Source organism: Gymnodraco acuticeps, unplaced genomic scaffold, assembly GCF_902827175.1.
Source record: "Gymnodraco acuticeps unplaced genomic scaffold, fGymAcu1.1, whole genome shotgun sequence".
NCBI lineage: Eukaryota > Metazoa > Chordata > Actinopteri > Perciformes > Bathydraconidae > Gymnodraco > Gymnodraco acuticeps.
The window spans coordinates 677,392-689,931 of NW_022989947.1; the positions used below are offsets into that span (position 1 = coordinate 677,392).

General features: G+C 38.1%; 1 protein-coding gene across 1 annotated transcript; it reads right to left on the minus strand.

Moving 5' to 3' along the window:
- Positions 1-4,267: 4,267 nt before the first annotated feature.
- LOC117542655 (zinc transporter 8-like) lies at positions 4,268-11,578 on the minus strand. The gene is made up of 9 exons (XM_034210462.1): positions 11,056-11,578; positions 9,837-10,003; positions 8,234-8,380; positions 7,409-7,562; positions 7,083-7,243; positions 6,777-6,889; positions 6,142-6,247; positions 5,885-6,019; positions 4,268-5,094 (listed from the first exon to the last, which is right to left on the minus strand). The coding sequence occupies exons 1-9, from the start codon at positions 11,127-11,129 to the stop codon at positions 4,949-4,951; spliced, it is 1,203 nt and encodes a 400-aa protein (XP_034066353.1). The 5' UTR covers positions 11,130-11,578; the 3' UTR covers positions 4,268-4,948.
- Positions 11,579-12,540: the final 962 nt, after the last annotated feature.

Below are 12,540 nucleotides of genomic sequence, written 5' to 3' on the forward strand. Positions count from 1 at the left end.
TCGAGGCGTCTCTTGGCCATTTTTCTTTTTTGAAAGGTGACTTGGCGAGTGGAAATGACTGGCTTGTTATTTAGTTTGAGCGTATTTCTTTTTTCATCTATTTCCACCCCCTTACTTTTAAATGATCTGGTGAGGAGGACGGGACTTGTTATGTTGAGTGGGAGGCGGAGCCCTCTGTAAAAGCTGGAGCCGCGATGAAGTGAATGGAGCAGAAACACATTTTTTTTTTTTTAAACTTCTCTTTTATTCTCGGGGAGACTTTCTTATAGTTAATAAAGTAATTACACATTAGTTCACAATCCCTACAACTAAAGAGAATATCCTTAGGTATCACTAATAAAAAACCTAAATAAGATATTTTTAAATGAATATGAATACCCTCTTTGCAAAACAGATACTTCCTTGTAGTTAACAGTTTCACAAAAACTTAAAAAGAAACATGAGGAGCCCTCTGTAAAAAGTGAGAGTCTTTTGCAGTCAAACCTTTTTTGTTGCCTACAACAAATTCTAATATTACACCCATACAACCTCACACAACTTCATATTGGGTTTCCTTATAGTGGTGTAAAGTAATTGTAAAAAAGACAAAGATCATGGGGGTAATAGGATATTTTATTATTTCCCTCTTTACATATTTGAAAAGTACACAACCGGGGGGGGAAATCTGCCACTTCCTCACAGAGCCCCTCCTCCAACACACATGACCAAAAGAGGGCACGAGATAAGTTTGTGCACAGATCTTTCGGCTGTAGGCGTCTGAACCCCGCACTGACGCTGCATTCGTTTCTTGACTGGCGCTCCGGACGGCGGTAAGTTGTCACAGGCCTCTCGCTGATTAAACCCCTATCGAGGCGTCTCTTGGCCATTTTTCTTTTTTAAAAGGTGACTTGGTAAGTGGAAATGACTGTCTTTTTATTTAGTTTGAGCGTATTTCTATCTTCATCTAATTCCACCCCCACTAGTTGCTAGCGTCATAGCCAAAGGAAGGGGTGGAGAAAAGGGGGCGAGGCCTGGGCTGGGAGGGGGCGGGTAGACAGTCTCACGCATAACTTCAAAGAGACACCTAGATTAACATCAAAGGCTTATAACACACCAGTGTGAAATCACACCTGCCTGTTATAACACCTCACATCAAAGGGCAAACATCAAAGGCTAATTAGATTAGTCAACTTTGAGGGACAGGGGCCAGACAGCATAACTTCAAAGAGACTGCCTTAATCAACACCTAGATTAACATCAGAGGCTTATATCACACCTACCTGTTATAACACCTCACATCAAAGGATTAGACTACAAAGGGGTGTGAGGGGACAGGGGCCAGACAGCATAACTTCAAAGAGACTGCCTTAATCAACACATCAAAGAATTAGACAACAAAGGCACTACACAGGGGGGCTTTTCACACCTACCTGTTATAACACCCATCAAAGGATCTCGAACAAAGGGAGGCGGGACTTAGCTCATTAACATAATTGTACCCACTCACATCAAAGGATCTCGAACAAAAGGAGGCGGGACTTAGCTCATTTGCATAATTGGGGGCGTGTCCACTTGTCACTTTTCATGCATACTAATGTGATTGAAACAGTATGAATAATACTACTCACTGCATTAATCTGAAATAAATGGTGCGCCTGTTGTGACCTTGGGAAATTGATTTCAACATATTGAAAATCACCAAAAAAAGCACTATCTCTGACTGAACCGTTTGAAAATATTTTGCCTAATGTCAGAAATTATTACCAGCACTTGTGACTGCAGCTGGTTGCTAGGCGACGGGGGCGGCAAAAGGTAGGGATAACTGCCGGTGACGTACCAGGAAATGCTCCGTAGACATTTCGCATTCCGCGGAGGACCCACGTCGGTTGGGTCCTCTGCGGAATTCAAAGGCTGGGTCCTCAGGAGGATGCGGCCGCTGAATTGGGACACAGATGTGTGTGGATGTGGAACCGGAAACAGACATAGGCAAGATCCTCAGCTCGATGATTGGATGGTTTAGTATCCCAGCATTAATGAATGCTGGGATTTGGTGTACGTTTAAAAAAAATAAAACTTTATTCCGAGTGTGCTTGCTTTTGTCTTTGAAAGTCATCACATAACGGCATTGTAATACACGGTTCGGCTGCATTAAATATTACATCTGCCGTAGTTCTCTATTTATAGAGCCCTGCTGAGAAGACTTCTAGACAAACAGGAGAACTGCTGCCAAAACTGAATACGTGACGTGGATCATAAATATATAAGCAATTAAACAACATCTTACATTTATTTTCACACAATACGTCTCCTTGCAGTATCAACACTAATTCAGCTGACTTTTATATTTGATCCAATTGGTAGATAGGCTGTATTTACACCATAACGGTGCAGAGCTGATAGAAAGGGACACCTGGTGGTTAAAGCACGTTATTGAATTGTATTATTTTATTATTAGATATTTAAATCTCCCGAAATAATTTAGAGGCATCTCCTCATAAACGACCGTTGATAATAAAAAGCACCTTTCCTCACAGGTGGCGGGAGACTAACATTCACAAACACACATAAATTAATTCCGCTCATTCAACCAAGAAATTCAGTCCGCATTCAACAAAGGAACTCGAGAGATATTTACCAAGTTTGAGAGAACCCCCCCTCTCTCTCCAGTTTGCTCCCTCTCTGCCAGTGTCTTTATGCTCAAAAACAGGACAGAAAAACCTAAAGACACCTCCTCCATACCCATATTTGTGGAAACTGCAGGGATGGCCTCTGATGTACAGGACTGGACATGACCAGACATATTCAATGGCTATGGCATAAGACACACCTTCCCATGTTTGTGTAAAAAGGTCATGACCTCTAGTGTGCAAGACTTGCAAAATATTATTCTCGGCTATGGCACAAACACCTTTTTGGGGCCTCAGTCTATTTCTCCTTAAGTCAGGAGCCCCCCTCTGTGTACTGATGTGAGAGAAGAGGGAATAAACTGTCTCTCCTCTCTTATCAGTGACACTCATAAACCATAATAGGCCTCAATCTCAATTTAACAAACCACTTGTGTTTTGTTTATACTGTAAATATAGAAAATCATAAAATATGAAGCATTTTCATTGTGGGTTATACAAGAATATATTTGATTATATTAACTTTCGTTTCAAGTATTCAACCTAATATGGAGATCTCAACAATGGACAGCTCCTTCTGTTTACATGTCCAAGTGTCCTTGAGCAAGACACTTCCCAAATTGAGAGCACCTTTCATGGTAGCTTGCTTCCATGTGAATGAGTGATTTACCTTTGACTTAAATCTATTTAATATCTGTGCAAAAAGCCTACACATTCGCTCTATACTTATTCTCAATACGTATTTCAATGAAGCACTTTCTTATACCAAAACAACACATCAATATAAAGTACAGTATGTAAACAAAAATAAATGTTCTTACAAGAGGAGATACAAGAGTTAACATTGTGTGTTATGAGGATTAACACCAACTCAAATATGTTAAATGAAAGAATACCCTAATGTGGATAGAATGAATACAAATAAATAAAAGCAGGTATGCAATTTGTAAACTGTAAAAAAAAATAAAGATAAAAGTCTTACATTCAGGATTGAAGATGAAGTTAAGAAATATCATAAGTAAAAGTATGGCTTGGGGACAATAGGCCATTTAGGCATTTAAATGTCTGAATCTTATTTATGAAACATTAACCAAAGCTGGCAATGAAGCTATTGCATCTTTAAATACGGTCAGATATGGGTTTATACCCTTATATAATTTGATTTATCCGTAACACTTTATTCTGAAAAGCAGCTCCAGCTCTCACAAAAATAAGTACAAAATTATATTTAAGTGGCAAAGTGGTTGCGTAGAAGTATAAAGCAACATAAAAAAGGAAAATGTTAAGTATAAAGTACCTCAATATTTTACAAAGCATTGCTCAAGTCAATAACCTGTATAATTATCTACCACTTCTTAATGGCAGATATTTTCAAAATAAAAGACCCAAACGAGGTGTAAACACTTGAGTGTCAGAAACATGTGAAAGGACCCTTGTACACCAAAATGGCTGACTTTGTACAGCATACAATTTGGTTTTAGGGTCAAAGAGGTGGGGGACTGTAAACAGGGAACAACCTCAAGACCTTGGGACAATGCATCCATGTGCTAGCTTGTTGCCCAGCAACAGAGGAGTTGGTGTTTGCAGTGATACAGTGCTTCATCGTGAAGGATTTCATGACTTTGTAAATCAGACTACAAAAGCAAAATTCACAATACAACATATTTAAAAAAGAAATACATTTTATTTAATAATTCATTTCACCTTACAACTGAACAAAGGCAGTGGAAACACCTTTTTTTTTAAAATACACTTGATTCTCTCCACATACAGTACTTCTGAGATTGCTGGTGTGAAAGTCAATGCATAGAAATATGTATTGATCTATATTTACATACCCGACTGTGTGCAATGTTTTATATTGATAAAGTAGGTTAATGCTCAAATAAAGGGTATTTTTGCCTCGGTCTGACTGCTTCACAAGGTAAACAAACTATTTAAAATGTGCGTTCAAGACAGTAAGTCGAAGTGTAAATGAATAGTTTCTCAATCATAAAAGCAGTTATTGATTCTTAAAGGATAAACAGATTTATATCAACATGAATACACCTAAAAGCAAAGACAACACAGGGATATAAAGACAAGTTGCACCATGTGAAAAGGGAATGTCCCTTCTAAAATAATTTAAATCATGAGCAGGGTTGCTTTTCCTTCAGGCACATGCTATAAAAACAGTTATTTGGGAATGTAATCACAAAGGCACTAAAGACAGTCATATGACTTTGGCAATATTGTCACAGTAATATACCTCAGGGTCCAAGGAGAAGTGCAGAACTGAAGGTTCTTTACCATAACAGCATTTGCTTTATTCTGCTGGGGTCAGATAAAATAATGATGGCAGGTAGCTACTTCTTGGGCTCCACACACAGATTACAGTCTGGCTTCAGGTCAGCCTGCCTCTCCATTTGAATTGTAACAGAGTGGAAGTTGTAGTTGGAGTAACATGCCTGTGTCATTTCTCTCAGGACAGTCTGAGCATCCACGGTCTCATCTGTGGAGAGGGAGTCAAAAGAAATGTCAGTGAACATGTTAGTCACCTTGTTTGTAAATGTAGCAAATGGGTGTGTCTACAGAAGGTCCAGTTGTGATGGCCACGGTTCGCCACTGCTTTACGCAAGTATTTCCTTTTCCTGCTGCTCTCTACTTTCGCTCTGCTTTATTTCAAAAAGGTAATTTCTACTCCATTACATTTATTTGACAGCTTTACAAGTAACTTTTCTAATTAAGGTTTCAAATGTACTTTTAAAAACAAATGATCATCTTTAAAAAAAAAAAAAAATCAACCACTCAAATTTCAGTTTACTTCCATGTTTGTCCGAAATGTCATCACTTCTTCATCTTGTAAAATTTGACAATGTGTGAAATTGACATAATTAGCATTTTAGTTCTTGAGTCATGGACAAAAACGTGTTGTATGAGGTCAAAGTGACCATCAAAATCTGCTCAGTACATTCAAGTGGACATTTTTTCCAAATGTAAAGATATTCCCTCGCGCATTCCTGAGATATCACATCTGTCATCGGCATGGAGTCATTATTTGTATATTCATGGCATTACAATATGTATGAGCAAAACCTAATGCCCCTTTGTATTTTAGCCCAGAGATGGTTTCAAAGAATTCCTTGCAAATTCATATGAACAAAATGTGCTAGTTAGTTGATACGCCCACTGACGGTGTTTAGACATCTTCTGGTTGTGGCACCAATTGAAAAGTAATATCAAGTTAAATGGTGCAGACAGTTGTTCAAAGGTTTGCATTTAGCCTGGCATTGTTTTCTCACCTATGGCCACATGAGCACTGAGTAAGGCCTGGTTCATGGTGAGGGCCCAGATGTGTAGGTTGTGGACCGCAGTCACTCCCTTCACTGCGAGCAGATCCTCCCGCACCTCACCGTACTTCACACCTCTGGGAGTGCCTGGGACATGAAAAAAGGAGAACATTTAAGAATTTGAGAAATTATGAGGAAGCACAAAGAGTGAGAGAGTGCTAACAAACTATGTTGACAATGTTCTTAGTGTCGGGGACTGAGAGCCTCACCTTCCATCAGGACGAGAAGAATATCCCTCAAGATGGTGAATGTGGTGCACAAGACAAATATGGAGAACAGGAAGGTGCAGATGGGGTCAGCTATCTTATATTCGGGCTGAAAAAAACAACACAGAATAATTTATATTGGATTGCTGGCCAAAGCATCAAAGGATAAGTATGCTTAAATATTTATTTCAGTAATGGGAAAAATACTTAAAAGGACACAGGCTGTTAACAACTAATAAAGTATTTATTATGCAAGAGAAGCTCATAGTTTTAGCAGTGTATGTCTGCCTGGGGAGAGAAAAATCTTCAGCTAGTGGACAGAAAACACGGCTTACAATTTTCCTGCACACAGACCCTTGTGTTGTTCGACATTTCTCAAGAGTTACAGCGGGGTTTTATTGGACAATCTGAAGATAAACTCATGCATGAGTGAATAAATGGGAGCTACAGTACTGTATGCTTTATTTTTTCATTATAAAGAGAAATATTTTGAAGAGATGCTGATAGGAAATTATGGTTAAGAAAAGTTACAACCGTTTCTGCTTCTACCAGAGAGAGAATAGTTTGTCCCAAATGTCGTTGTGTATTTACAACCTCTATCTTAAAGTAGGAGAGAGAAACACAGAGAGACTCCAGACCTTAAAGAAGATAATGATGGCGCTGACGAGCACGCTGATGCTCTGGAGCAGATCTCCTAACACGTGGACAAAGGCCGCTCGCACGCTGGCGTTGTCCTGCTGAGCCCTCCGTCCTGATAGAAAGTGGTAGAGTAAGACACATGCTATTCAATTCATTATACACTGGGTTATAATTCATTACATATTCCATTATAATGTTATGATAGTGGACAGTAGTGACCCCCACAGTGCTGCAATACATATGACATTGATTCAGCATATATATTTGAGAGAAAAAAAGAATGAGTTGTGTATGGGGACACTTACCATTACCGCTTGTGCTCTGCTCCAGGTCGGCATGGTTATCATTGTTGTGTGAGTGGTTTGAGACCTGATTGTCTCCCTTTCCTGTGTTGTGGCCGTGGCCGTGTGAGCTGAGACCCCCGTGGCTATGGCCGTGTCCAGACTGGTGGAGCACCAGGGCCATGCTTTCAAGGGTAGGAACAATTGAAATTATAAAACTAATGCAGAAATGCAACACTCAGAGTCCGTAAAAGTACATTAAGTATTGGTCACCTCTCTGTAATTAAATAATGAAAATTCAAAGACACACTGCATGCTGATTAAAAATGATATCGATGTGTTTTACTCACACAATATTAGCCAACACAGCACAACCGGAGGTAATGAGCATGATAGTGCCATCTATAGTGAAGTCATCGCTGATGAGGCGCTCCACAGCCAGGTAAACCAGCACCCCCGTTACCAGCCAGATGGTGAAAACTGACAGCAGAGCCCCCAGGATCTCTGCAGGAGGATGAGGAGGAACATAATACAGGAAAAATACAAGAAGAACTGTGGTCAAATACTGACAGGAAGCTGCTTCCAATTAAAGGTTTTCAAATGAATAATGTCAGACAACAAGGACAGCTGGCATAATATCATTTACAAAATATTTTGTAATGGATAGAATCGCATCTCATTTGGTTTCAGAGTTAAAATTGTAGGACATTTGGATACATTTAGAGAAGTTAAAAAAAGCTATAGTACCCTCAAACATCCTTTTGTGAAATGTGTTAATTTATTTAACTTTAGAAATTGTATTGCAAATTACAAACACTCTAATTGGGTTTTATAATATCAAGTTATATCACTTAAATTCAGAAAGGTTAAAAGAAGAAAAATCTGACCTTTTTTCGAAGCATTTTTGATAAATTAACGCAACGTAAGGAAAAAGCATTAATAGAACAAATAAATATTGGGGCAGCCCATTACAACAATCAATTGAATTAGCACTGAAGGTCTTAAGTCTCCACTAGTTTTAGAATATCCGTTACTATGTACCAAAACAAATAAGCCTCCATTTGACTTTTCTGTAACTAATATGTTGCCCATGCTTTCCCACTCTTTTTGTCTGAAAATATGAATAAAAATAAAGTTGAAAACAAAATTCTGCTAGATAAATGTCAGTACTGCACCTGCACGATGCCAGCCGTAGCTGAGCTTGTGTGTGGCGGGTCTGGAGGACAGCCAGAGGGACAACAGGCTGATGAGGAAACTGATTAAATCGGCAAGGAGGTGGGCTGCATCTGTCAACACAGCAAGACTGCCTGCAAAATACCCCCCTGCAGAAAGAGAGAAAATACATCAACACCAATATCATACCGTTATGATGCTGGAATGCTAGATTGATACTTGTGTGGGAAGTAATTAAGAAATAAAAATGTACATTAAAAAAAATGTAAACGTATTCAGGCGAAGATAAAAAAAGATGCACATGATAGAGAAGAAAACATTTGAGGAAGTGAAAGGAGACAAACACAGGAAATACTAAAGGTCAAGAGTGGAAAAACGAGGAAACTATAGTGAGAAGGAGAAGCAGGGACGTGCACAGGTACGGGCTAATGTTGCCCGGGCAACGGCCCGTTTTCTCTTTTTGGCTGACCTGCCCCTCTGGAGAGAGCGAGAGGTTTTTTCTTCTTCTTTCTGTTGTGGTCGAGTCAACATGATAAGCCCACAGTTAGTATTGTAGCGTCTCGCTGCGGGAAACACACCAGCTTCATTCTTCTTTGACTTCTTCTCCTTACATGTAATTGCCCGCAATTTTTTTAATGAAGAACTCCTTTCAGTGTGAACTCATTCCACAGTATGACCACAAAAATGTTTTAAACCAGGTAGGCCTACGTTTTTATTGATAAGAATACGAATAATGCGTATTGAACTGGTTTCATTAATTAGTGAGTTTATTTAAAAAGGTAATTATAGAAGCCCTATTTTATCAGTATGTCTGCACAGCAGTTACAATGGTCAAACTACATTGAATCGTCCCCATTTTTTCTTTAATAGTTACTAACATTAAATATTTTAATGAGATACGGACCGCAAAACAAAAAATGTCCCTGGTTTTCATTTGAAAAATCAAGTCACCGAATGCAAGTAGTTGCCTTTTTTGTTATGAGATGATGATGTGAATTACTGTTCAAATTAGTTAATGTAATAATCGTTTAGGTCTTATATATTTTTTCGGGGGGGAGGCCCTTTTTCCAGTTTAGAGCAATAGCCCCTCCAAATGTCTGTGCACATCCCTGAGGAGAAGTATGTGATTTAGTGAATAAATGAGCGGATAAAATTCAATCCAAAAATGTATTACCATGTCTACAAAGTTGATAGGGTTTTTGCTAAGTGCAGCTCTTTAAAACCTCACAAAAAACAAATGTTTTAAGTGAAAAAACAAGTACTTAAGTGCTTTGTGGTCCTGTTCAGTTAGCGTTTGTGCATCAAATAATGGACTATTCAACAGCAAACAAATAATGTGCTTTTCCTGAAGAGAGATAACCTTTACCTAAACTCTTAAAACCTATTGGGGAAAGAGGGATTTGAAGAGGGAGCTAGCAGGTAAACAAAGAAAGATATCCCCTTATGTTAATGTTGGTGAGTGAACGTCTTCGCTAAAACAGCTAAGCATCAGGTGTTCTAGTTTGAAAAAGCATCATGTACGCTGGTATGGAAAACAAAATAAGAGGTAGAGAAAGATGAAAGGGATTAAAGATTTTAAATGGGAGAAAAACAAAAAAGACTCACCAAGGATTTCGCCGATCATGAAAATCAGGCAGATGACAGTCACCACATACAATCTCCTCCTGGCCACTTTCTTCTCTCGGTCACGGGCCTCCTGTGCTCGGCTGTTGTCATGGCAATGCTTGATGCCACCAGCTATGTCTATCTGTAATGCTTCCTGGTTGGCCTCGCTGGACGCACATCAAAGTTCAGAATGAATGCAGTGAATTGACAGAAAATAACAGCATGTAGGTATCACTAATTGGCTTAGTTTAATGTTAGGTGCATCCTTTTTATTGTTGATTAACTGGTCACTCATTTCATTTGAAACAGTTTAATACGTGAAGAGGTGAAATGTTATTTATGGTTTAGGAAAATAAATAAAATAACTGGCTATTTAAACAAGATTTCTTTAATACTTATTGAGCATTACTATGAAAAATATGTATTAATATAACAGGAAGGATGCAGTGCTTTTTCTGTAAATCCACACAAAGCCCCTATATAGGAAACATTTAAATGTGAAACCAAAAAACATTTAAGTTATGAGAAGTGGTTTTGTTTTATTCTAAAGAAAACATGAACTACAAATGAGGAAAGTTAAGTGGCATTTCAAATGATGGAAATTGTGAGCTGAATAATAATTGTATCGTTTAAACTGAAAAATAAAATTGGTTCTTGATCAGCTGAACCCAACTTGACAAAGGAGCAGAAACAACAGGATTTAACTGAAAAAAGATCGAAGTCATATCCAATTGGAGCTGCTTAATAATGTTTTAAAAGTTTGCCCACCTAGCAGGATACACATAAGTAAATACCACCAGCCGTTATTAAGCCATACAGAAATAAAGTGGATAATTTATCCATTGAAATATTAGTGCTTCATAATCTGTGCACAGTGCACACCTCCCTGTGTTTTTAAGTGTGACGTTTCCCATCATTGGTGACAAGAGAAAAGTGCAGTTTGCGCACTGCCAGTCAGACCAGCAGAACCCCAGACCAGTCCCGTGTGGAAACAAACAAAGGAACGTGGGCAAAAATAGTTTCCTCTGCCATTACTGGCAGAGAAAAGTATTTTTTGTATCTTTAAACAAAAGGATTAGCAACTGTGTTTTTTTACAAATAATCCGGGACAATGTCAAATAACCGCATATATCCATTAAGAAATAATTTCTCTAAAATTCGTTTAACATATAATAATGATTCCAGTTACTATCAGAGCAGCAAATAAAATAACATTTACCTTCCCAGGGAAGTGTATGAGCTCTTCACGCCGGACACCAGGACAAGTTTTTCCGGATCCTTCTTTCTGAACATTTCTTACTTCTTAAAGAATATCAGATTCTTTAAAAACAAATCCTCAAAGTCGGTATAATGCCCGGATTACAAAAACGTGCCACACAAAAAATACAAGTTAACTTTAAATGTTTAACTATTACTTTAAAAAAGCTATAGTTATGTTAATGATAACTTAATTCGGGCGTTGTTATCTCCTCTCGTAAAGCAGCCGATGATGGGCATCCTGTGGAATGAAGCAGAGTGCACACAGTTACATACGTGATGCAGCCTTGTGACCAATGCAGCACCGTGTGCAAATGCATGGCCGCTTGCAACGCCTGCAAAACAAGGTGATGGTCCACGGGGATTCAAAGTATGTTTTTAACACTCCACAGGAAGAGGACGACACATTCACCACCTTTGAGTAATTAGCAGTTCGCTCATCAACATCCCGGAGGGCACTTTGTTGTTCAGCCAGCCAAAAACGATCAGCCCCGCCCCCCTATTTTGACCAGCCGGCACTCTCTGATTATACAATCAAACTCAGTGCCGTGCGCTTCCGTTATCACATGGCCCTTCATTCCTGATTCCCAGTGGAGGAATGTAGTCAATCATTTGAATTTTCTCAAGTAGTGTAATTTAGTGAAAATGTTTGGTTCTTATTCTAAACCTGAGTTTTTTAAATGTATGCTGCTTTAACAACTCCCCTATATTTTGAGAGCCAATATTGTAGTCTACTTTTTACTACACTAGGCTACATTTATTTGACAGCTTCAGTTACTTTACTTTATAGACAGACTCAGATAGATTATTAAATAAAACTAAAATTAACTAATAAATAAACACTTATAATTATAGGTCAAAATATCCAGCAGCATTAAACAAACTGAAACAGTTCAAATGAATGACATTTTTACCAGCCGTGATAATCACATGTATACATCAATAATGATAATCCAGAAATGTATTGTGAAGCAGGCCATTACGCATAATAAGTATACTATTGATATGTTTTTTTCCGGTTATTTGTGTCATTATTTTTGTATACTTTTTAATCTAAACGTTTGCCTTAACCTGTGAAACCCCTCCTCCCACATCTCTAATAATTATTACAGATATATTTGAAATATATCTATATTTCTGTTTTATGTTTTATGACTTAATTTAATTATTTTACTTTTCTATTTCTATGTTTCTGTTATGGACCTACGTATAGGCCAACCCTAAAGGACATTCCTTGTAAGTAAAAACATACTTAAACCGGATTATTATTCCGAAATGTATATTTATATTGTGAATTTAGTGAAGTAAAAACTGAGATAAGACACTCAGTCTGAAAACCAAATTGCATTTTAGTATTGAGACTGAGTGCCATTGCCAATGTTCAACATGAGTTCTGGAATGTTGTCCTTATGTAATTATAATGTTTCTCAAACTCATAGTCTGTAGG

Bases quoted from the DNA above. Each gene is read 5' to 3' on its own strand.
- LOC117542655 (XM_034210462.1), bottom strand. From the start codon at position 11,129: ATGTTCAGAAAGAAGGATCCGGAAAAACTTGTCCTGGTGTCCGGCGTG. The intron at 7,244-7,408 runs GTGAGTAAAACA...TACCCTTGAAAG, and splicing joins GCTGTGTTGGCTAATATTGT to CATGGCCCTGGTGCTCCACC. The intron at 5,095-5,884 runs GTGAGAAAACAA...CCCTCTCCACAG, and splicing joins CAGTGCTCATGTGGCCATAG to ATGAGACCGTGGATGCTCAG.